The 25305-nt window shown below is 53.6% G+C and overlaps 1 protein-coding gene, 1 long non-coding RNA gene and 1 other non-coding gene across 32 annotated transcripts in view; 1 reads left to right on the top strand and 2 right to left on the bottom strand.

The window, feature by feature from the left end:
- Positions 1–10048, bottom strand: part of LOC136147291 (uncharacterized) — an 83311-nt gene extending 73263 nt beyond the window's left edge. For 15 of the 30 annotated variants that reach the window (XR_010659137.1, XR_010659139.1, XR_010659135.1 and 12 more), the window contains exons 1-3: positions 9909–10047; positions 9271–9433; positions 6174–6287 (exon numbers count right to left, since the gene is read on the bottom strand). This is a non-coding gene — a long non-coding RNA (uncharacterized lncRNA). Of the gene's footprint in view, positions 1–6173; positions 6288–9270; positions 9434–9908 lie in introns of all 30 variants that reach the window. The other 15 variants (XR_010659144.1, XR_010659159.1, XR_010659160.1 and 12 more) reach the window with 4 other exon arrangements.
- On the top strand, positions 1354–24840 carry RTL1 (retrotransposon Gag like 1). Its single transcript, XM_065906630.1, has 4 exons — positions 1354–1536; positions 1743–1820; positions 10853–10912; positions 19774–24840. Exon 4 carries the CDS (start codon positions 19892–19894, stop codon positions 23888–23890), a length of 3999 nt encoding a protein of 1332 aa, XP_065762702.1. The 5' UTR covers positions 1354–1536; positions 1743–1820; positions 10853–10912; positions 19774–19891; the 3' UTR covers positions 23891–24840.
- Positions 7321–7397, bottom strand: LOC136147708 (small nucleolar RNA SNORD112). Its single transcript, XR_010659361.1, has one exon. It is a non-coding gene; the product is annotated as a small nucleolar RNA SNORD112 (small nucleolar RNA).
- Positions 24841–25305: the final 465 nt, after the last annotated feature.

Here is a 25305-nt window from a genome sequence, read left to right as displayed (position 1 = left end):
TCTTGTTGGCTCTTTGGGGAGGACAAGAGGATGTGGCTTTGGTCCTCCAGCTGTGTGCCAAGCTGGCCCCACCATCACCAGCCCCCCTGTTCCCCCACCCCAGCCCTCCTCTTTCCGGTCAGTGACATCACTGGAAACTCACTGACGCCCAAGCCCAGGTCCAAATCAAGCTTCCCAGACCCCTGGGCCCCTCACCGCTGCCCCCCTCCCTGCCTCTCCCCCCCTCTGGCCCTCCTGCAGCTGCCAGACTGCAGTCTGCTTCCTGGGCGCCTCAGCATCCTCTGCCCCGCCTGCAAACGCTCCCTCCCTCAGCCTTCCTTCCCCACTTTGGAAAGCCGGCCAACGGATCAGCTCCCGGGACCCTCCCCGCAGCCTGCTGCATTGCAGCGCGGTCCTCTCTTGGTGAGGGTGGGGCAGAGCCTGCAGTCACCCCCAAGGTAGGGTGGGCCGCCCCTCCCCAGCTGCCCCCAGCCCCCTGGAGCGCACGGCGCATGCAGGTATCTGGGGCGGGCAAAGAAAATCAAAATCGCCGCCTCCGCAGAAGCCAAACAAAAAAACAAACAGGGCCCCGACCCCATGGGTCTGCCTCCCCCTCCTCACTTTCCGGGCTCAAAAATCTGGCCCAGGCAGCCCCCTTGTGGCACTTGGGGGCGCCACAGACGTTTGCCTGGTGTCTGAAGAACTCAGACTGTCTTGATTCCACTGCACCGTGAGTTGGCACAAATCTCAAGTGGCCCAAACTCCTACCCAGCTACAGAGCCGCCTCTCTGAATGGGGGGCGCAGTTCCCCTCTCCTTCCTCCCATGCACAGCACTCCCCGTGGCTCCCTCCCTCCTGGACGTGGAAGTCTCCTGTTGAATACTGCTCCAGAGGAGCAGACAGGTGTCCGGGGACGTGCACTGTGGCCGGGATCGGGGCTGGAGGGAAGGCACGGGAACAGGGGCTCTCCGACAGAGACGAGGGGGACTCTGAGGGGCAGGGTGGGCCCCCGGACCTAGTCTGTGTCAGAGAAAGGGGCTGGGGTCCCTGCCCTTGAGAGTGGGCTCTAGGTTGGGCATTTTTCTGGGGGAGGGGACTCACTCTCTCGGCCCCCAGCCATCAAACCCTCATCCACGGCCACAGCTAGTCCTGCCCAGGAAGCTGCCCCTAGTGGGCCCCCCGGATGCTCTCCCGCCCCTCCCTCTAACTCCCCGTCCACGCAAACAAGGCCCAGCCCCCTCGATCTGCAATTTGCCTGGACGTGGGCAGGGCCCCCTCTACGTCAGGTTAATAATGCCACTTTTATAAGCCTCTGCCAATAGGTGCTACCACCCAATTCGGAATCTGCCCTTCAAGCGGATTCGGCCACAGAGGAGCTGAGATCTCAAGCACCCACCGCCGGGAGGTGCTTGTAACTCCGCACTCCGTCCCTTGCCCACCCACATCCCCAGCACTCAGCACAGCCTCGCTGAGCTCTCTCCAGCAGCCGGGTGTGGTGGGGAGCCTTGGACAGACTGGGGTTCCAGCCTAGCTGGCCCTCACACCAGCTGAGAGTCGGTGAGTATCGGACTTCATCTTTTCCTGCCTCAGTTTCTCCATCAGGCCAATGGGTATTTTTGAGGCTGATGCTCAAGAGTTCTTTCTGGGGCTGAGTTCTAGGCAGACAGCCCAGCTCGGGCTTGTCTCCTAGAAGACAGGGCTCCATGATGTCGGTTGCATCACTTGATTTACAGTGACTGACTCCCTTCTCTTTCCCCCACCAGATTGAGCTTGGAGGACAAGAAGCCAGCCGACTGGCACTGCTGTGTCCAGCCTTTCCAGCCAAGTCTGGGCCCGGGAAGGTAGGTGCCATGCAGTGGTTTGGAGAATTGAGTGCCCGGAAGGATGGCTGCACCCCCACAGTTTGTGGGGTGCTTGGACTCCACTGGGTTTCTCTTCCCAGACACCCTGCCTTGTCTAAGCTGGTCCTGCTAGGGAGCAGCCAAGAAAAATGTTCCCTCTGCCTTACCCCAGGGGTCCCCTGTGCTGTTTGTGAACAGCGCCAATGTCTGCCATAGTAAAGGCAGATGTGGGCTTGCCCATCTTTTTTGCGGCCTACTCTAAGCATCTACTGTGAGCTCACAGGCCTACAGGCCTCCTCTGGCTGAGTTAATTTGTGCTGGTGGAGGCCACAGAGGGGTCTCTGCCCCGTGAGGTCCCTGTCTGTATTCGGAGCGGGGCCTCCGAAGGCCAGGCGGTATTCTTTGCTGCGACACTTCTTACATGCATGCGCGCGTCGCTCCCTGAGTCCCATGGTCTACCCTACCAGCCCTGATGAGCTGTCTAGTGAGTGCTGGGCTGCACTTATCTCATTTAGCCTCCCTCTGAGCCGGTGCAGAAGCGCCCTCTCATCTCCGTTTCAAAGAGGAAAACCCGAGGCTCTGAAAAGTAAGAGGAATCGCGTGGTCTCCCAGTTAGAAAGCCGGGAAGTGCAGCCAGGGAGCCCCCAGCCCCGCTGCGGGCGCCTGCAGCCGCTGTCGCCGCTGCTGTGGGCTGACCAGGGCCGGCCCGGCTGCCGGCGGCTCCTGCGGAAAAGGCAGGGGGTTTGCATAGAGAGCGTTCTCCCTAGCAACTAGCAGAGGGGCCATAAAAAACCGAGAGGGCTCGGAAGCCGCTTAACAGATAGCTCCCGAGCAGCTGGACCCGGGAGGGGAGACCCGCGCCCTCCCCTGGGCTGTTTGCAGAACAGCAGGGCAAAGGGCTCCGGCCCGGATGCGGGCGGGCGGGCCGGGACAGACGCGCCCCGGGACAGGTGTCGACGGCCGAGATCGGACGGGGCTGGGGGACCCCTAGCCTGATCACACCGTAGACGGGGGGCTCGCTCTGGAGAGCTCCAGGAAGGAGCGTGCCGCCCGCAAAGAGCCGAGGGCAGAGGGGGCGAGGGGGCTGCGTCGGAGCCGCGGAGGCAGATGCAGAAAGCGGGGAGGGCTCAGCGAAGCAGCTCGGTGTGCGAGCCCCGAGCGGGCTGCTCGGGGAGAGAGGGAGCTCCCTGTTACGGGAGGCATCCGAGCAGAGAGAGGCAGGCCGGTGCTTGGCCGGGAAGCTGCCGCGCGGCTCCCTGCCCAGACTGGCAACCCGCGCACGTCTAGGCCTTCGAGAAGCTCCTGCAGCGCTAAGTCCCGAGCGGGACTGGCCGCGGCGGGGGCGGGCTGGGGTCACAGCAAGGATGCTGACGAGTTCCCAGGTCCCTAGCCCTGAGCTCAATGGCAGAGGCGCCGAGATGGCCGGTGGAGCGCTTCTGTCTCGGTGAGGCAGTAAGGGAGAGGAGCGGAGAATGGGGGTGAGTGCGGGGCCGGCGCGGGGGAGGGGGGAAGGGTGGGGGGCTGTCCTGCAGCCAAACCCCCATCTCAAGGGCAGGGCCACCTGGAGTGGTCAAGGTCTCGCCCCGGCTCCCAGGCCCAGAGACGCTGGCCTGGGTCCTCTCTGGGGCAACAGGCTGGCGCAGAGGGTGGGGGGAGCCCTTCTGGGGTCGGGGGGTGACAGACACCGTGCGGGAAGTGGAGGGGGTGCTGTCTGCTGAGTTGAGGGGCTGGCCCGGTCATGGGAAAAGCAGAACCCTTTTCTGATGACTGGGCCGCAGCCCCGGATTCGGCCGGCTGCTGGACCGTGACTTGGATGCGCTGGGGACCCGTGAAAGCCCCCTCGCCTGGCGACGGGGGCGAGGGGCCTGCATGTTGATGAGTGTGGTCCGGGCTGTGTGTTGGGTACTGGCCCTTTAGGCCCATTCATGGGGGCTCGGTTCCCAGGAACTCTGGCTGGACGGGGCCTTTATCAGGGGACCCCGCTAGACGAGTCTCTGTTCTGCAGTTTCTAAAGGAGTTTTCTTGTCTTTGTTCCCGGTGCAGCACTGAGTGTGTGTGAGTGTGCGTGAGTGTGTGTGTGTCTGTGTGTGTCTGGGTCAGGCTGAGGGGCCAGCCTGGGGTCCTTGTCTGAAATGACCAGGCTGCCCTCACTCTGTCCCACGGGTGGGGATGCACCACTCACGGGCAGGATGAAAGATCGGGGAGGGCCAAGGCACCCAGGGACCCCAGGACGAGCGCCTTGTCAGTAATGCCTCTCTGTCCCCCTCCTGACAGCCCAATCTGTCGGGCAGGCGCTGTCTGTCGGCCTGGGGTCCCGACAGCTGCTAGGACCCGCCGTGGGGGGGCAGCAGCGTGTTGCAGGTGGAGTGCGGGCTGGCTCCACAGACAGACAGACAGACATACTGCCCCGCCACACCGCTCAGGTGCTGGGAACAGCCTTGGGAGGAACTGTTTGCTTTCTCAGAGCCTCAGGGGAAGTGGGGGGGGGGGGGGGGGCTTTGTGGTTGTTTTCTGTCGTTGCTGTTGTTTTAATCAATTAAAAGATGGCTCTGAAACTGTCACTGCGAAAATGTTTAGTTAAGTATTTACAAGTGCGTCACAGCCTCTGCGGCATCGCAAGGATGTGCGGAGGGGCGGGGGAAGCGGGGGTGCGGCAAAAGAAATCACGCACTTAGAAAATTTTGCAAAGAAAGGTTTCTGATCAGGGAGAGCCCCCAAAGAATTCTTTGAATAGCTTTGGTATGGATGTGAAAAGTCACCTCCCCAAATCTCTAATGGGGCAGAGGCCGCAGGGCAGCCCACCTCTGGGCCCCCAGTGGGTCAGCTTCACTGCGGAGGGGAGGGGGTCTCCCACTAACAGTTCATCTTGCCCCACACACAGTCACAGCCCGGCACCCTCACCCAGACACAAGGATGTTAGGGGTGCAAGGGGGTGCACGCTAGAGGCACGGAGAGCTCCACTGACAGCTCAGAAAAACGGCGCGAGACAGGGGTCAGCCCAAGCCCAGGCTCCGGAGTGAATACACCAAAAATTTAGGAGAGAGGGGTCCTTGTGCTCAGTGGCCAAGGAAGTTCACTTTTGTGTCAGAGGCCAGCCCTGCTTCCAACTAGGTGAGGCTGCCCTGACGCACAGAACCCTCATTTAGGCTGGGCCCGGCCCAGGGAGCCGTTTCTGTGAAATTTAGGAGAAGTCAGGTTTAGCCAGAAGTTTTTCCAGGAATTATTACCCTCTGGAGACTGTAACCACTGCTCCTTGCGAAGCGCTCTTGCCAAAGTCTATAAAATACAAGTCTAAAAAATCTGCCTGAAGAGCAGGCCGACATTTTATATATATTTATAAAAAAAAAAAGAATAAACTGTGTCCAAACTTTTTAGGAGAAGCCAATTAAGGCCAGTGGGGGCAGCCCCTTTCCGCCCCCCGCAGGGTTTGAGGAAAGGCCCCGAATCTCCCTCGCGGGTGTCTGCGCTGCGGCGAGGGGAGCGGGGCTGCTCCCGGCCCGGCACTTGCCCTCTTTGCCCCTCTGGGTCTCCCTGCCCTGAAGAGGAGCCGCCTGTGCCTCTGGAGGGAGGTTAAGCACTTGGGACGGGATGAGATGGAAAGGCTGCTGGTTTCTGCTGCAAACAGCGTGGCGGCTACTGCACGGGGTGATTTAGTTGTGTGACTGTCCCGCTGGACCCCTCGGCCCGCCGGGGGTGATTAGCATTCCTCCTGTGACTTCAGGAAACTGAGGCCCAGGAATCCTTGGGGATTTGCCAAAGACACACAGCTCTGTGTGTGGCCCCGGAGCCGCATGGCTGCCCTGTTGGGGGGCCCCCTCCCACCCCCACCCCAGGAAAAGAGAGGGGACCAAAGCACCTGGAACACCCTGGTGCTTCTGCTTCTCCCGACAAGCAGCTGAAGGCCTCTGCCCCCACCGCAGGGTGAAGCAGGCATGGCATCACGGCCCCTCTACACCTGGAAGCCGGTACTCTTTCTAGAACACGATGTATGCCAAGCATCACTCTCAACCCGGTCCTCTCCCCAGCACGTCTCCATCAGCCCAGCTGTCACCCTCTCCCCAGCTGTGATTCCTCCGTCTCATGTTCCAGAACCCCTGTTTCTCTCTGGCAAGGAGCGGGTCACAAAAGGCGCAAGGAAGCGTTTCCAGGGTATAATTATGCCCCCAAAACTCATCACTGCCACTCCAACCCTCAGATGTACAGCACCCGACCCCTGCACCCCAGGACTCAGGGTTCCAAGGGCCTCGGGGAACCTGGCATGTGCACCCAGAAGGGTGGGATGGAGCAGTTTGAGGGATGCCAGCCCACCCCCCGGGTGTGCGTCTGCAGTAGGACGGCATTCTGAGGACTCACCCAGCGCCGTGGAGCACTCAGGCAGTCCTCTGAAGCTGCCCCCTTGGCCCAGGGGAACACAGGCGGTTTTCAGCTAGGGGAGGCTGGATCTAGGCAACACGGGAGCCGAGGTCACTGAAAAGGGACAAGGGAAAAGAGGGTAATTAACATGTGGCCAGTTTCACAAATTCTAGAAAAATGCAAACCGTTCTTCTGGACGCGGCAAACATGTCAATGACACATCAGAATTCCATAGACTACACTTTGCTGAAATTTTAAATGAGGTGTTGGGGTGGGGGGGGGAAGATGTGCCTCTAAATTTGGGTTCCCCCAGGAAATATTTCAAGCCTGGTCTTAAGGGCCAAGGCGAAGCTGGCTGGAGCCCCAAAGGGTAAAAGGAAGGGCACACACAGAACAAGGTAGCTGGCGGAGGCTGTCGTGTGCTTAGCACACGTATGTGCATGCATACGTGCGTGCGTGTGTGTGTTCATGCGCACACATGGGGAGGCGGCACAGGCTGGGGAGCTTCCAGCCAGACCCTGAAGGGTCTTAACGTGCCAGGCTAAGGTTCTTGGACCACATCCCAGAAGCTCCGGGAAGTCAGATGGAGGATTTAAAGCAAGACAGTGACAAGGTCAAAATGGCATTTTAGAAAGATCACTCAGTGAAAATAAACTTCGCTGCAAACCATTTCATCTAGCTATCCCACCTCTAAGAAGCCGGGGTAAAAGCACAGTTGGGGATGTGTTTACATATTCAGCTACAAGAATGCTCATTGCAGGGTCGTTAGCAATAACACACACTAAGAAACAAAAGCGGGACAGCTTAGATCTTTTTTAGCTGGCGTCAGTTCAGCAGAATCCCATTAATTAAAACCTCGGTTCATGACACGCTCTCCTCATTTATCTATGCCAGGACCACTTTTATTTTATGTATCTTTCTTATTTATTTTCTTAAATAATATAACAAGCACAACATGAACCAGTGACCCGCCCGACGGCTAGGACTTTGACCAAAGCGTCTATATCCACACACTCGCCTTCCCGGGCAGACTTACAGCTGGGGTTTTCAACAATAGAGGAGGCTCTAATAAACAATGGTGCAAACACACCCCGGAATATTAAACAGCTCTTAAAAAGAATGAATCAGCCGAGACCTATTGTCTTTTAATGGACCTCAGTATTTTGTGCAGAACTGGATTAATCACGATCCTTTGTTCATAAACATTTTCTCATCATAGATCCAGGCATGTCCTGCTTTTCTTTTTCTAATATATGCATTCATATATTCATTTGTAATAATGACATAAACACTCGTGAGCCCACTCCTCAAATCCAGACCTTAGCAATTACTTAACACCTGCTTCCACAAGCCAGCACCACCACACCCCCCATCGTGGGTAAGAACCCCGGGGCTTTCGTGACAGCAGCGAGACAGTAACCCAACTCCAGTATGCAGAGATTACAGGCTACTAAGGTGTTGTAATAAGGAATGGTGTTTCTTTATGTTCTCCAAGCAGGATCTTGAGTGACGAGAAACAAGCTGTGCATTGTACAATGTACATTGTGATATAGCTTACATAGAAAATAAACAAAGTCATATATGGGAGGGGCTCTATTTAGATATATATGCAAATGCGCAGAAAAAAAACTCTGGAACCAGACACGTGACTCTGATAGCAGCACTTAAAATGGTGGCGGCTGGTGGGGAGGTGGGAAGTTGGGGAGGAGAGAAGAGTTGACGATGGTTGTAGCTTTTATCCACAGTGTTTGATTTTCAGTAATAGGTATATTAATTATCAATGCATTTCTTACATAATTAAAACAAACATTTTGTGTGTGGGTTTTTTTGTTTTGACTTGTTTGTGGGGGTTTTGTTAGCTTTTAGCCTCTTTTTTTTCTTTTAAATACAAAAGAAAGCACATTTTGGCTGATGGATGGGGAGTGGGTAGATTCCCCCCCACACACATCAGTTCCGCAGACACGAAGGATTTATTCTGCCCCCCAGATCACTCTTTTCTTGAAATTTTCTATGTTCTAAAGCAGGAGTGCCCCAGGTCTCTGAGTGGTGGGCACGTGATATGAGGCTGGCGGGTGTGTGCCCACCGGCTGGGACTCACCCCCCACGGCCCCAAATCCCTTCAGACCCGCAGGGCATGTGTTTGCAAGGCATCTATTGGGGAGGGAGTCGCTTTTCAGTTTTAACAGGCCCGGGAGCTAATGTCCTGGCCCGTGTTTTCGAAGATTAGCGAAGTGGAAATGAGGACTCAGGAGAATGTGAGACGAGACAGTCCCGGGGGAAGGGGACACAGGAGCCCCTAGGGAGCAGCCCACATGCTCCGGCAGCCCTGCGGCTTGCTGGCGGGGACCCGGGGGCTCGCTGCGTCCTCTCACAGCTCGATTCCCAGGCAGAACCCACAGCTGTTACGTTGCCCCTCCCCAATTCTAACCAACAGGGAGCGTGGCCAACACGTCAGCTCCCTGAAAATGGGGTGCAGGTCTTTGCTGGCCGCTCCCCATGTGTCCAAGGTGGCGCACCCTGACTCCTCATCAGAACTCCCTCTCTCCCCCAGACACTCCAACCTCTGCCTGCATAATAAGCTTCAGACCCGGCCCCAAAGACCCCCTCCAGCTGTCACAGGCAAGGGGCTAACTGTGCAGCTAAGAAGACCCTTTATCTTTATGCAGATAAAGATAGCAAGGCTCAGAGATCCCAAGAACATAAAACCAGGCCAACTTGAAACCCAAATCAATCTAAAGTTAGGTTTTGTCTTGGCCTCCATCTGCACAGATGAGCTGATCATTTAGCTGCTTAAGGTCTTCCCCTCCCTAAGCTGACACAAGCAGAACCTTCTAGAATTCTCTCCCCTCTGCCAGGCAGATGCTTATTTTCAACCATGACTCTGCACAAAAGAAATGTGAGCCCAGGTTAGCCAGCTCTCCACCAACACAACCAGCTCTTCATCACCTTTTCCGCACGAGCCCCTGGTATTTATTACATGGCACTTTATTTTGGATGGCCTTTGATCCTGGCAAATACTTTTGAGATGTCTGCAATAGTTTTGCAGATACAAAAGATGCTTATGATAAATAAAAGTAAAATACAGTTCCCAAGTTACCTGCGCCTGCCTCCGGGCCAGGGTAATTCCACATGAAGATGCTCATTCCTCCAGAAGGCTACATAAGTCCCGCCAGGCCAATAAAAGTTACAGGGTTGACTCAAGGAAAGAGCCTCTGGACCCAAGGCTGACCTGTTTATCCCTCCAGGTGTACCTCTGGATTCTACAAAAATGAGAAGGGCTTTGAAAGGGACAGTTAGGGGACAGATCCACTGAAACGAGAACCAATCTTACATCAGTTGACCACCTACTATGCACCAGGCATTCTCCTATTGTCCTTCATTAAAAGCATCAAGGTGATACTTAAAGATGGCTGTCCCCATCCTACAGGAGCCAGCGAAGGGAATTATAATCACTTGACCAAGGCCACCAGCCTCCACCCACGGGAGCCTGCCCCTGCTGCCCCCAGAGCAGACCCCCATCAAAGATGCCCCCTCATCCCCCGTCGTAATCATAGTGAGAGATTTTAACACCTCCCTGGGGTGGTATGTCAAGAGGGACAGTCAAGAGGAACAGCATTGTGTTGGATTTTTAACATAAACTACCATCTTAAGGTTGTGTGACCTCGACTGCCACCCCCAGCCTTTGAGGGCCTTCCCCCCTGAAAGAGGCTGCATGACAGAGCAGGACTCACATACCTGGGGGGAGGGAGGTCTCTGAGGTCAGCCTAGAAGGGCCTCACACTCCCCTGGGTGGGCCTGCCGTCCTGGGGGGCCAGGGCCGGGCCTCTCCTTGGCCTTGGGAGCCCACTGACTCACTGCCCGCTGGGGGCAGCGAGCCACGGCTGCAAAACAAAGAGCTCAGGTTAGATCCGCCCTGAGGACCCTACGAGTTCACCTATTGTTCACATGTACCAATCGGGATAAAAAGCAATCATTTTTCAGACCTTTTGATTCGATCCTGGGCCAGGCATCTACTCCCTTCCTGGAGAAAGCCGCCATCCCGCCTGCCTGCCTCCTGGAAACGGAGAAGAGATAATACACACCAGGTCCCCAAGCCGAGGGGCAGCCCACCTTTCAGATCCCCCACCCCCGGGTCTCCCCCAACCCCTGCTGCTGACAGCCCTACTGTGTGCCTGGGGGGAGGGAGGGCAGAAAGAGCAGCGAGTGCAGACTGCTCTCAGGGGCAGGAAGAAAACCCTGCAGGGTCCAGTCGAGGGGCTTCTGAGCTCAGGAGTCCAGAGCAAGGGCGGGGCCCCAGGGCCTCCGGTGCGGGCAAGGCCGATGGGATGTGCAGCCTGTGTCAGACCCGAGAGAGAAGGGAGGACGGCCCACGGGGTCTGAGGTTTGTCCCGGGCCTCAGGCTCCTCTTCTGCAAAACGGGGATGAGAAAAAAGTCACACCTTCAAAGGGTGTTACGAGGGTTAAGAGAATGAAAACAGCGCCTGGCACATAGTTAAGGACTCAAATGATGGAGGGAGCCAGACGCAGCACTGGGGAGACTGATGTGATGTGACGTGGACCCTTGAGAAAGGCAGGACAAAGCCGGAAGCAGACTGAGGTCGCTACTGTGCAAAGTGCATGCACCACCCCAACCTGGCCTTTCATACTTAAAGAAACTCATTTATCCAATAACCTTCTAGAAAGAACCGGAGCTCCAGCTGACGGGACAGAAGCAGAGCTACTGATCACCTGCATCAAAGGTAAGACTCAGGGTGAGGGGGTCCCATGCTGACCTCCCACCCCCAGGGGGGGCGGTGCTGGTGAGTGGGTGGGTGGGGCTGGGCCAGCGCTCAGAAACAAAAGTTAAAGGATTCGTTTGTCTGCAAGAAAAAAGCCATGACATGGAGGACTCAATGGTTCGGTACAAACACTCAAGTGGCTATAATTAGCAGGCCCTGGGCCAGCTGTCCTGTCCCTCTGCCCACACCCAAATTAGCCAAATTGATTGGAAATAACCACGTGAGGTCTTCTGGAAGACTGAGGGCAGACCCTGAGGTCCTCATTCCTTCAGTCTCGCCTCCCGTCAAACCATGAAATGAAAGTGGCTCCTCCGGTCCTCAGGGACTCTGAATGGCCACTGCCCACTGCCCCTGGGGCGTCAGCTCCCGCCATCCCCCCGTCCACCAGTGGAGGGAAGAAAGCCTAGGCCCGGCTTCAATCACTGCCTCTGCCTCTTCCTTCCTAAACCGGGCTCTCTGAATCCCAGTTAAAGCTGTGAGGCAGGGAACACACCCCACCCTGTAAGGAACAAAGTCAGTGTTAGGGGTCTAGTGCCCTGGGCCAGGCCTGCCACAGAGCAGACACTTGGGAAACATCCATTTTAATAAACGAATGCTAATTACCCCGCTCTGGAGGACACGTGCCTTCTGCATTTAGACACCCCATCTCTCACTAGCTCCAGACCTGCTCAGTGCTGGGGCTGTTCAACGGTCCTGATCCCAGGGGCCCTCGCCACTGCTAATTACAGCTCCCCGGCAGGTCGCGTGACCCTCTGAACTCTGGCTCCCTCACTTACAAAGGAGGGCGGCGTCATCTCATGGGGTTAATGGGAAAATTAAAGTTGATGCCACGCGTGAAAACACTGTCTGAATCCATCTGACCATCACAATTATAGTGGGTGTGATAAAAGTGATAATCATAAGAGTCTTAATGATAATAACAAGCCCAGACTTGTTTGGAGCATTGCACAGTACGCAAAGGGCTGGCTGCACCCCACTCCTGGGAAGGCGGGGCCCTCCATTAAGTAAATGGAGAGACTGAGGCCAGTCTGGGCCGAGTTGCCCGGTACCAAGGCCCTATCCTCCTGCTCCAAGAACCCCAGGCTCCTGGGCCTGCAGCCACAGCACCCCAAGAACAGAGGGAACCCACCAGAGGCTCAAAAAAGCCCACTGAAGCCCCTCTCAGCCCGACTCTGACACCTGGGCCAGCACTAGAAGAAGCCCCCCAGTCTGTGCTCCTAAGAACCCCCAATTTCTAAGAGCAATTGGTGGAACTGAGCTCCACCTGCTCTGACAAGGAGCTTCCCAGGTGGTACTAGTGGTCAAGAAGCTGCCTGCTGATGCAGGAGACATAAGGGATACGAGTTCGATCCCTGGGTTGGCAAGATCCCCTGGAGGAGGGCATGGCAACCCACTCCACTATTCTTGCCTAGAGAACCCCCATGAACAGAGGGGCCTGGTGGGCTACGGTCCATAGGGTCACAAAGAGTTGGATACGACTGAAGCGACTTAGCATGCACACACATACTCAGACAACCCCTCCTCACACCCCTGCTCCCCAGGGTCACCCCTCAGACCCCTCTCAGGACCCTTGAACTATAGGAGCCACATGAGAAGACCCCTCCCCAAGCATCCCTGCAGCTCTGGGGAAACTGAGGGTCAGGAGAAGGGCACGCTGAAAGTCAGCGAGGGCCCAGGGCTGGCAGCTGGTCCGGGCGCCCTCCCCTGCCCGCTTGCCTTGAAAGGCAAGAGCAGTCCCGGGGAGCAGCTGGTTGGCCCTGCCGATCAGGGCAGCCCAAAGAAGGAGGCCGCTGGCCGCCTGATCCCTCTCCCAGCCCCGCCCGCAGGCGGCACTCTCCCCGTCCCCCCCGGTTATTCTGGGCAGAGTGAGCCAGCTGCCCCCGGAGCCGCCCGTCAAGTGGAGGGCGGGCAGGCACTCAGCGGAGGGAACACGGCTGGGTCAGGGGCACTGCCCGTCCCCTGGATAGCTGGAGGGGGAAGCGAGGGGCTGTGCAGACCCTCTCCAGGAGGCCCCCTGCCCCGCCCGGGCTGGAGGTGGAGGAGGAGCCCCGGGAACAGTACTCACTGTCTTCTTGAATCACAGCATCCGCTTTCCAGACAGTAGTGTCCCCAGTGATGTCCAAGGCCCAGTGGGGTCTGACAGCCTAGCCCCTCTGTCCCTAGTCCCCCCTGCCCCAGGGGAAGGAAAAGGAGGATGGAGACTCGCTGTTTGGGGTCAGTGAGAGGGGTCTCCCATCTGGGAAGGACCGAGGGGGTCTTTGGCACACATCGGGGTTGAGTGCTCAGGAGGGGGGACCCCTGACTTGAACTCTGCTCAGCCAGCAGTTCCTGAAGGTCCCAGGGACACAGCGCCCAAGCCCAGCTCTTCGTAGGACCCTCGGGAATCCCCCTCAGAACTCCCAGCACCCTCCTCCTCTGCTCCTGACCAGCCAGCTGAACGCAGAGGGGGACCATGCCCCTGGTCCGTACCAGGGGAACCAAGAAGGGCCCCCAGCCTCGTCTGCGCACACTGACCTTGGCACTAATCTAACAGAATAACAAACAACAGCCCGTGGCCCTCCTAGCGGCCCTGTATGCCCACCCACATCTGGATGCTCGCCTCCGTCCATGCCAGCAGCCAGGACAGGGGCGGCGGAAGGGGCACGTGAGGACACTCAGACCACCGAGGCCCCCCGATCCCACAGTTGTGTCCATTGAGTCCACATGGTTCTGGGCACGGCCTGGAGGCCGGGCGGGGCAGGCCGGGGTCTTCACCTGACTTCAGGTGCCCTGAGAGCTGGGCTGGGGGGGTGGTCATTGCTCCAGTTGTGGCAGCCAGCACCTGGGAGGCCGGCAACATGTCCTCACCTCTCCCTTAACTCCTCCACGCCCACCCCCCTGCCCCTAAACATCCTCTCATCTCCTCTTCCAAGCTCTATTTTTAAAATCAGATTTCCTTTACTGCACAAGTGAGCTGACAGTGGGGGGGGGGGGGGGGGGGGGCGCGGGGAGAGAAGTATTCGCTGAGGGATTGGCCCCCCGCCTCTCCTCCACACCCAACCCTTCATAGACACACGTTGGCGGCCCTGACCCAATGGGCCACTTGCTCAGAGGCGAGCAAGGAGCTGACCTGACCGAGAAGGCTCCGGGCACCGAAGGTGGTGAGGCTGGATTGTCTGTCTATGAGTGTCGGGAGGGGAAAGAGAATCCAAAGCCAAGACCCCAAACCAGGTGCACTAACCAGCTGCACATCCTGGATTTTGGAGGGTTTTTTTTTGGTAAGGTTAAGAATTTCCAAGTCGGTAGATATTGCTCAAAGAAATTTTCGTGAGCCTTGAGACTTCAACATGATCCCAGCTGCGTTTACAGGACTGGGAATAATACTTCTTTAGAGCCCAGAGCAGAGGCAGGGGCAGCCTCTTGGGCTGCATGGAGCTGCGACAGGTGGGCCCATGGAGGACAGGGGTCAGAAGGAAGCCCGCACTGGTTTCTAAAGCAATATGCAGCAGGACCCAGGCCCTGATGATGCCCAAAGTCCTGGCAGAGGGACAGACAGCTGAGCCCAGTGGAGCCTCAAGAGAGCTCTCACCAGGGATTCAGGGAGACCCCTGGCCCTGCCCCGAGACCCCAAGCTCACCTCTGGCACAGTACTGAACACGAGGGTGCGTGGTCCTCATCTCTTGGCTGGTCATGTTCTGCAAAGCAAGGCTGCCTCCATTTCTTCATGCTAGAGTGGCGGTCTAGCATAATGTCTGGCCCAAAAGAAAAAGTCAGGACATTCTATATGAATTAATGAATTAATGAATCATAGGTACAGAGACAAGTTCAAAAAAAAAATGATCTGTGACAATGAAATCAAGATGCATTTGGGGGCCCAAGAAGTAACGAACCCCAGTCTAATAAAGAGCCATGTAAATATTTTTCAATATAACAAACACTTGGTCCAATTTTCATTTCATGCTCAGGCAATTGGATTTTATGTTATGGACACGAAATGTTAAGGATTTTAAACTGAGGATACCGTGATTAAATGGGGGTGCCATGCTAAGGTGTGGAGACATTTTGTTAGTGATGATTAAAAAGATTTTAAGCGGGGGCTGGGGGCGGCCTCATGAATAGATACAGAGTTGGGAGGGAAGTAATCTGGACTTTATTACTGAGAAGTGATAAATCAAACTTTTATAATTACGCTAAGGAGTTTGGATTCTTGCACATGCGTTTGAAGAAATATGATGGGGAGATATTTTGCTTGTGGGAGGTAAGTAAGCAGAAAAACATAAAACATATTTTAAGGCTTTGGCTTTTATGAATGGACAATGAGGAAACATTGGGAAGTTGTTGACAGAAAAGTAAAAGTCACTCATTTAAGTATCACGCTAAAACATCCTTTATGAGTTGAGGGGGTGCTAAAGTCTGACTTTCAGAGCATACCAAGGAAATTTGACTGATGTTGACAACAAAGTTGAAACAGAGAAATTCCATGAGCAACACTGGGAATACGCAAAGAAATGTGGAATTTACTTTGAGGCTCTGACACGATGAGATTTTTGCAAGTGCCTAGGAAATTGATTTCAGCCAATAAAAAGTTCTAAGAGGGATGTGCTGAGCTTCGTTGTATTTGATAAAGAGTTTGCAGTGAAATTACCAAATAAAATTCACATTTTATACTAAGATTTTGAATTTTTATTCCATAATTCCACAATCAAGAGAAATTGTAAGATTCTTAAGGTGAGGTGACAAGATCAAAGTTTACTGACTGTGTTAGAAAGTGTGAATTTTATTTTAAGGAATGACAAGATCGGATTTTTATCTCATGCTAATAAGTATGGATTTACGCCAATAAAGTGTTTCAAAGAGTGACAGGGTAAGCTGTGTGGGGTTTTCTAATAGACCAACCCAACGATAAATTATATGGTAAAATGTTGCATTTTATGAGTAGCTGGGATTTTATGTTATAGGCTATGAAAAAACCTTGAGTTTAAAATTGGGGAGTTACATGATCAAATGTACACACTTCAGGAGAGCTACAAGAGCAGATTTTTATGACAAAGATAGTATGTTCAGATTTTCATAACATACCAAGTAGATGTGATTTTATGTGTGAATTGGATGAATTGAAGGCATCCAATGAGAGCATCTCATTCGGAGGAGGGATATGATCTCATTTTTGAACCTCGTGTAGAGGCGTCTGGATTTTAGCCAATAAAGGATCTTAAGGAATGACTGACTAGAGTTTCATCTCCAGGGGAATTAGCTGGTAAAACGTATTTTAGGCTAAGGTGTCTGGATTTGATGAAGCAGATAATGAGGGCACATCGACAGTTCAGGCGAGGCACCCCTTGGCAAAACTGCACCCAGTCTGAGCTGTATGGTGACGGATTGAGCGTTTATGGCAAGTAATACAGAGGCGGGGCAGGAGATACAGAGGCTATAGGACTGAATTTACATAGCATGCTAAGAAGTTTGGGAACAGGGTCTGAGGAACAGGATCAGTTTTTTGTGTCAGGCTAAGGAATTTGGATGTTGGCCATTAAGAGATTCTCAGAGAGTGATACGGCAAAATGTCTGTATTTGATAAACAAAGGCTGCAGAGAAATTGTACAGTAAAATGTGTCTTTTATGCTAAGGAGTTTAGGTCCTATATGCTAAGGACTTTAATGACTAGAGATATTATAAGACTTTAAGTAGAAGTTACAAAACCAAATTCATGTTTCTTGCAAGTGTGGCCTTTAATGAAATGGTCAGACTTTGATATCATGTCTAATTACTGGTTTGGAATTAAGCCAATAACACAAAGTTTAAGAAGTGATTTAGTGAGATTTGGGGTTTTATATTCATCAGTTTGCAGATAAATTCATAATAAAGTTTTTTATTTTATCCTAAGTGATTGGAACTTCATGTTATAGTCAATGAAAAGAAACTTTTGTAAGCTTTAAATAGAGAAGTTATGGATAACTTTTATCCATCTTGCTAAAAGTTTAAATTCTATGTTAAGGAATATTAGCAACATCAGGTAATATCCAGAATATAGTAATATCAGGTTTTAACAACATGCCAAGGATATCAGATTTTAGGTTGAAATGGGGAGAGTTGAAGGATTTCATCAGGTGCCTCAAATTTATAAACATATTGAGTAGACTTTATATTAAGAAGGGGATAATCTAGTTTTTAAATCATTGTGCTAAGGTGCTCAGTTTTTAGCTAATTAACGGTTTTAAGAGACACACTGAGATTCCGTATTTTAAATTGTAACCAATTTAACATTTTTTTATTTTAAAATTCAAATTTAAACAATTTATTTTAGTCAGTAAAACACCTTAAGGGTTTTAAAAGACATACTGAGATTTTATATTAAAATTTTAGTCAATTTAAAATTTTAGCCAATAAGTGGTTTTAAGGGTTGTAGGTGACATTTAGGGTTTTTACATTCAAAATTTTTAATTTAGCCCATTTAAATTTTTATATTTTAAATATTAGCCAATACAGTGTTTTAATAGCTTTTAGAGACATACTGAGATTCTGTACTCTAAATTTTAGCCAATTTAACATTTTTAATTTTAAAATATAAAGCAAATTTAATGTTTTGATTTTTAAATTCAAATTTTAGCCAGTTTGAAATCTTAAATATTAAGTGTTAGCCAATAAAATACTTAAGAGACAACTGAGACTATAGTTTCAATTTTAGCCAATCTCAAATTTTTAATTTTAAAATTCAAATTTTAGCCAATTTAAATTGTTAAATTTTAGTGAATAAAGCATTTCAAGGGTTGTAAGATACATATTGAGATCTTATATTGTAAATTTTAGCTAATTTAATTTTTAAAATTTTAGCCAATAAAGGGTTTCAAGAGTTGTAAGAGACATACTGAGAAATTCTATTTTAAGTTTTAACCAATTTAAAACTACCAATTTAAAAATTTTAAGTTTTAATTCAAATCTTAAGCAATTTAAATTTTTTATTTTAAATTTTAGACAATAAAGCATTTTAATGGTTGTAAGATACATAATGAGATTTTATGTCTAATTTTAGCCAATTTAAATTTTAAAATTTTAACCAACAAAAGGTTTTAAGAGCTGTAAGAGACAGCTGAGATTTTTATTTCTAACACATGAGTTGGCAGATGAATTAATTTGTCAACTTTTGTATTTTAATTAGTGACTTGGAATTTTACAATAATAATATATAGTTTACAGGACTTTTATGAAGAGGAAATGAGCTAATCTATGAGATGTGCTATATATATAATCTTGTTATAATGGATATGAGGATGGTGATGACGATTTTACCTAAAGAAATGTAGTCTCTACTTTGAAAGAAAAACATGATCAGAATTTTCTATTATTTTAAGACCTTAAATTTTAGCCAGAAAATGATTTTGATGAGTTTATGTGTCAGGAATTTTTATACTAACAGGTTTGCATTTAATATCATAGATGGCGAATAAACAGTGAAGGCTTAATCAGAGGGACGGCAGAATTAAATTTAACTGTCATGCTAACAAGAATGCATTTAATTTTGAGAAGCAGCATATCATGTTGGAAAGGTTGGATTTTAGCCAATGAGGAGTTTTTCGCTAGGGAATGCATTTTTTTTCTTTAATAGATTGGCCTGGGGGCTGAAAACCAAACTGAGAAGCAACAAAAAGTGTTAAATGCCTAAAGAACGATAACTGTAGAGCTAATCAATTGGACAGCCAGAACTCAATTTGCCCTGCACCCGCAGAGGAGCACGTTAACAATCCCAAGCAAAACATCTCTGTCAATTCAGCCTTGACCCACTAAAGATTTTCCAAAATCAATTCTTCAGTCACTCAGGTGTCAGGGTTATCTCATGCCTCTCCCACACCTTACTGAATATCCCAGCTCTACTGGCTACACCCAGTGTTGGGGGGAAACCAGCCCAGGACAGAGAAGTGTGTCCACTGGGGCAAAGAGATTGGAGGGTCTGTAAAGATTTTTGCACGAGTGGAATTGAGGCTAGATGTTTGAAGTTCCCGAACCCCGCAGACAATAAGGGCTAGTCTTGGGAGAGTGGAGATTTTAGGAGAGGTGGAGACATGATTGGTAGGTCTCCCCCGACAGCTCAGAGCTGGGGAGAACTCAGCACTGAAGTCGGTGAAAGAGAAAAAAATCAGCAAAAATTCCGAGTCAGAATTAAGTCACAAATGACATGTCTCTAGCAGACAGTAGGTATTTCGGGGATGCGGGGGGAATAGAAAAGCCAGAATTCAGATCATGGCTTCCACCTGTCCCCAGTGTCTCCTTTGAGTCTAGAAGAAATAAGAGCTATTTCAGGCAGCTGACCCAGCTGACGGGATCGCAGCCAAGTGCCCATTTTCTGCTCGTGCCCTGAACTTGCTAACCAGTAGGCATCTCTACTGGAGATTCCCACCTCAGCCCCAAGGGGGCCCAGCCTGCCAGGGGAAGCTTTGGATGGCACTGAGATGTGACCTCTGTGACCTTCTGGTGACCAAAGAAGGGCAGGGAAGTTGACCAGGCCTATGTGCCAGGCTTGAAATGAAGTAGCCAGTGCATCCTGCCAGGTGCCTGCCTGCCACTGGGCCACTCTGGGCCCATCACACCACAGAATTTATGAACTGTGAATTTCTCACAGCCGTGGGGGAAGCAGGCAGGCCAGACAGGCAGAATAAGCCTCAGGTGCAAAGGTGCAAAGGTCAGGGGGGTTGAGGATCTTTTCTCTCTACAGAATGCCCTAAGTTAGACCCAGGGAGATTTCCTTTGCTGATTCAGACTAGGTGGGCATCTAACCTGTCCTAGAGACCCTGACCTCATGAGACTCTAAACCACTGCCTTTCCTCCAACCCCCGCCTCCCCACCCCCAGGTTCTGATCTCTGCCGTCCCAGTCACTGACCGGACGCGTCACGACCTTACCAGTCTTCAGAGAACACTCCTTTCCATCCGACGAAAAGATAGAACCCTCTGAAGACTCATTTGAGACGATGATGGAGCGTAAGAATCCATCATCAAAACAAATGGAGTCCTCTGAGGGCTCATCCAACACCACTGTGGAGACACCACCAGACTACGGAGCAGAGGCGGCGGGGCTGGCCAGTGGCCTGGCCCAGGAAATGGAAGAGCAGTCCATTGATCTCCGCCAAGACATGGAGGAGCCATCCAGTGGCCCACATAGGGAAATAAAGGATCCACCCAATGACCTACTCCAAGACTTGGAGGAGTCATGCGAGGGTTCTCATCTGGAAGAGGGGGGTCCATTCAGTGGGGCACCTGGTGGAATGGAAGAGGCAGAGGACAACCCATGGGAGTCCCAGGAAGACGAAGACTACTACACTGACCTGGCTGAGTCCGAAGAAGACGAGAGTCCCGAAGAGCCAGACAGCTTAACAGTGGAGGTCATGGGCATGGTGAACTCCATCATCTCTCTGTATTTCCGGACGCAAGACCTCAGAGAGCAGCAGCGAGTGGCGGAAGAGATCCTGATGAATGCGATCAGCGATGGCCAACTGCCGAACCCGAGCCGGTTCTCAGGCGATCGCAGAGAATATCATGAGTTCATTGTGCTCTGCCAGCTGATCTTACAGAGCTACCCAAGAGTGTTCTGCAATGACCGCCTGCGAGTGGGGTACGTCATCAGTCACCTCTCGGGCATGGCTATGGAATGGGCCAGTGAGCTGGTGGAGAAAGACAGCTCCGTGCTTGACAACTTCCCGGCCTTCCTGGAAGCCATGAACAACACGTTTGAGTACCGCCAGGCCCTGCGGGTAGCGGAAGATGCCATTTTACGCCTCAGGCAGGAGGATCGCCCCGCCATCGAATACATCAATGAGTTCCAGAGCCTGATACCGATCTTGGGCTGGCCGGACGAAGTCCTCCAGGCCCACCTGTGCCAGGGTCTCAAGGAAGAAATCAGGCACTATCTGTTCCGAATCCCGCAGCCAAATTCACTGGAAAGCCTGATCGCACTGGTCCTGCAGATAGAGGAAAAGCTGGCCGAGAGAAGAGCGGTGCTCAGGCTGCCCCCGGAGGTCCGCCCGCGGCACCTGACCTGGCTCGACTCACCTGTTCCCGAGAGGTGGACCGTGAACACCTGGCTGCCCAACCAGTTCCACCCTGACATCAGACACAACCACCTCTTCCTGCTATTCCTGGTGAGGGTGAACCCCTACCACAGCGTGGCGGTCCAGGCCCTGGTTGATTCGGAAGCGAGAAGCAACTACATGGATGAAGAATTCGCCCAAGAGCACCACGTGGAGCTTTACCAGAAGCCCTACGCAGAGTCGGCCCAGTTCGCGGACAGCTCACTGATCAGCAACGAACCGGTCTGGCTCTACACCGAACCCCTGGTGTGTTTGCACCAGAACCATCAAGAGTCTCTGGAATTCGACATTGTTGCTTCATCCACCTTCCCCATAATCCTAGGCATCAAGTGGCTCCAGCTCCACATCCCCGAAATCGACTGGATGAAAGGCCGCTGTACCTTCCACTCTCCCTACTGCCTAAAGAACTGCTTCAGCCCGCCCCCACCATGCGTTGCTCTGGAACACCATGCCATAAGCCTGCTGCCCGGATTGCCACACCAGTACTCCGACCTGGCCGACGTGTTTAACCCGAAGGAAGCAGATGAGGAGACTTCCGACCAGCCAAGCTCAGACGGATCCGATGATCTTTCTGAATCAGAGCCCTCTGAGCTTCAGCAGGCTGGAGACAGTGATCAAAGCGAGGAGACCTTTTACGACTGCACCTCCAACGCGCCGTGGGAACCTGTGAGTGCTGGGATGCAAGAAAAAGCCAAGCAGCAGGAATTCTGGGATCTGCAGGACATGCTGACCGGCAGGCATGACTACGTACAGATGATTCCAGAAATGTTCGACCAGTTACACGGGGCTACATGGTTCACCAAGCTGGAGCTGCGTGGGACCATCGTGGAGGAAAGCATGAACATACACAAGACAGAAGACGTATGGAAAGTGGCGTTCGGTTTGGAGCTCCAAAACATGGAGAGCTACCAGACCTTCCCGATCTGCGCAGACCCTATCATCTCCCAGGGTGTGATCCACTTTATCCTAAAGGACATGATCGGTATCTTTGTCGTCTCCTACGGGCAGGACGTCCTGGTCTACTCCATGAGCCAGGAGGAGCACTACCAACACGTGCGCCAAGTCCTGGTCCGCTTCCGCTATCACCACGTCTACTGCTCCCTACAGAGGAGCCAGTTCCACCAGCACACTGCCGAGTTCCTGGGGTTCGTCGTGACCCCCAAGGGGGTGAAACTCAACAAGAGCATCATCAGCACCATCACAGGGTACCCCACCCCTGGGTCGAGGAAGTCCCTGCGAAACCTCATGGAATTCGCCTTCCCCTACCGGCACTTCGTGGAGCAGTTCGCCACCATCACGGAGCCCCTGATACGGCGGCTCCGGGCTGACCTGCCTTTCTCCTGGGGAGACGAGGAGCAGGAGGCCTTCACGAGCCTGAAGCGGGCGTTCCACCGCGCGCCCCTCCTCTACCACCCCAAGGCCCAGAACCAGTTCTACTTGCGGACGGGCGTCACCAAGACGACCCTGTACGCCAGCCTGATCCAAGAGGACAAGCGAACCGGCAAGAAAGTGTCCTGCGCTTTCTACTCTCGCAACACCTCCCCGACGGAGGTGGACGCCTCGCCGGTGGAGGTGAGAATCCTTCCGATCCGGGCTGCCTTCATGGTGTGGTGCCGCTACCTGGAGAACACCGAGGAGCCCATCATGATCCTTCTCAACAAGGAGGATCTAGCCTCTCTGAACAATGACAGGCTCACCGTACTTCTCCCCGGCCACTGGGTCTTCTTCTTTGCCCACTTCTACTTCGACGTCAAGGAGATGCCGAGCTTCGACGACGTCCGGCCCCTGCCCCGCCGGCAGAGACTCCGCCGCCAGAGGGCCTTGCAGCGCCGTGCCACCCCCACCACCAGGCGAGCGATGTTTGTCGCCGAGCAGGCCCCCACCAGGGATCGGTCCCCAGAATCAGAGGACAAAGAGGAGAGTCAAGATGCCCTTCACCCAGACGAGCCCAATCGGCAGAACCTCCAGCAGGGATTCCTGGCGCTGGTACCAGTGGACCACATATTCAACAGCCTCCTAGCCCACTTCAGCATGGCCCAGATCAGGGCAGTCATGCTGCACTTCTACCGAGGCCTCCTGTTCTGGAAGAACCACCTGGCCATGGCCGCACTCCTCGTGATGCTTCAGTTCAGGAGGCGCCTGGCTTTGCTGCCCGCACCCACCGCGGGCCCAGCCCGGCCAACCCCACAGCGCTCTCTACGCCTCTTCCTGGACACGTCCCTCCTCGCCAACAGTGGCATCGCCACCGCCGTCACCCAGCTGTTCACCCAGATGCCGCCTCTCGTAGGCGCCAATGCCCTCCCGGCCGAGGAGCTGGCCGAGCTGTTCCTGGGCCCCAGCCCCTGGCAGATCCACGCCCTGCGGGGCTTGCGGATCACACCCAGGTTCTGGCAGAGACTGTGCCAGTTCTTCGGCATCAGGGGCCCTGTCCTCGAGGACACCCAGACCTACCTGGGTTTTTATTACTCCCTGGCATCGCACGTCGAGGGTGATGAATATGTCGTCTTGCGAGAAGCCCTGCAAGACGACCTGCAACGTTTCCATCAGTCTGGCCTGCATGACGGCCTGCAAGACACCTCGCAGGACGCGCAGGACGCGCAGGACGACGTGTGGGAGACCCTGAGCTCCGCTGCGGGCGCTCTCAGGCCCCTCCAGCACCTTCCCACCGAAGCCGAGGTCTTGGCCCGCCTGTCCTACATCCGCAGAACCCGAGGGGGCTCCACCGTGATCCACTGGGAGCTGACGGCCAGGGCCCTGATCAACTTCCTGATAACTGTCTTCACCGAGCCTCTGCCCCCGCTGGTCGAGGCAAGCCCGCCCACAGAAAGAACCACGCTGGAGGAACTGCCCAGCGACTCCGACGAGGATGCTGACCTCGAGTAAGCGCGCCTCCTCCCTGCCACCCTGCAGCCCCATAGAACCTTCCTCCAGCACCTCCCCGTGCCTCGGCCTGCTTCGCTCAGACCCTGCACCCACTTCCTGCCCCTGGTGACCCAAGGGGAACCGCCTGAGAAGGGCATGCAACCAACTCATCAACCAGCAACAGTTTCCGTCCGTACCAATGGACCAACCACCAGACTATTCCACCATCAGAGACCCAGAGCCAGCTCAGGGCTACACAACTCCGTCTTAATTCACCAGGTGCCAGGTCTGCAACTGGGTGTGAGATCAATGAGAAGAAGGCAGTGATGAGCAGGAAATGACCCCATGACCCAAGGCCAGGTGAAAACTCAGCACAGCAGAGGCAGCCAAGCAAGCAAATGCCAGGGACCCACCACCCCCTGGAGTGACAAGGGGCCGCCTTGGGCCACCCTGGGACACTGACCTTGGGTGCTCCACTGACTTCTTCTACCTCCGCAGCGGTGCTCCAGCTCCCCTGGGCCCTGACCCGCCCCCCACGACTCGTGGTGTGTGCTGTGGTGTCTTCCCCACCCCCGCCACCCTGCAAAGCAGCACCCGCCCCCCGGCCCTGCACAGTGACCCCCAATCTGGTCCAGCTCCCTCTACACTGACTGTCTGACCCTGACTCCGGCTCTCACCTGGATGGTGCTGCTCCACAGAGGGTCCCGACGTACCAGTACTTACCGGACTCACATCCCCAGGAGTCCCCCACGGCTCCCGGGACACTGGTGGGGTGCCCTCGCCCGGTGCGGCTCCCTCCGCCACCCCCCAACACTGACAGCACAGGGCCCCGGAGGCCCACGACAAGCGGAGGGGCTCCGAGGGACACCGAGAGACTGAGACAGCCAGTGGACTGTGCCGAGTAGCTAAGAGGGCTCCCACCAGACCACCGCTTTCTGCCACGGGGAGGAGACCCCGCCCCCAGCCCTGCCCCCTCTGCCCTTTCCCACCCCCCAAAATAAAGCAGAATAAAAGATTATCTGACTCCGTGGTCTGTTCCCAAGCTGCAGGATGGGGCGCAGGCAGGGCAGGGGGGTGGAGGGGAAGCACGTGGAGCGGGGCAGGGGTGGGGAAGACAGGCCCATCCAGTGCCTGGCGCTCCGTCTGGGGGAGGCGGGTGCGGGGAGGGACCCTGGGAGCTGCCTCTTTCCGAGGGTCCGGATTAGGGACCCCAGAAACTCAAGTTCCAAATTTTCCCACAAGAGAAATGCGGGTGGGGGGGTGGGCTGGGCTGTCCCCCAACCCAGCTCAAAGGATGTGCAAACCAAGGAGCCTCGGCTTCAAGCAACTCTCCCACTATCACCCCTAGTGAGAAGGTCGAGGTCATACTGCCCTAAAGATAGCAGAAAGGCTGTTCTGAGGGTGCACTGCCCTGGGAAACGGGGACGGGGTCCCAG

This window comes from Muntiacus reevesi, chromosome 15 (genome assembly GCF_963930625.1).
Source record: "Muntiacus reevesi chromosome 15, mMunRee1.1, whole genome shotgun sequence".
Taxonomy (NCBI): Eukaryota; Metazoa; Chordata; class Mammalia; order Artiodactyla; family Cervidae; genus Muntiacus; species Muntiacus reevesi.
Note: the sequence above shows the minus strand (reverse complement) of the source record. Positions and strands in the feature narration are given on the sequence as shown.

Excerpts from the sequence above, each read along its gene's own strand:
- RTL1 (XM_065906630.1), top strand. The coding sequence starts at position 19,892 with ATGATGGAGCGTAAGAATCCATCATCAAAACAAATGGAGTCCTCTGAG.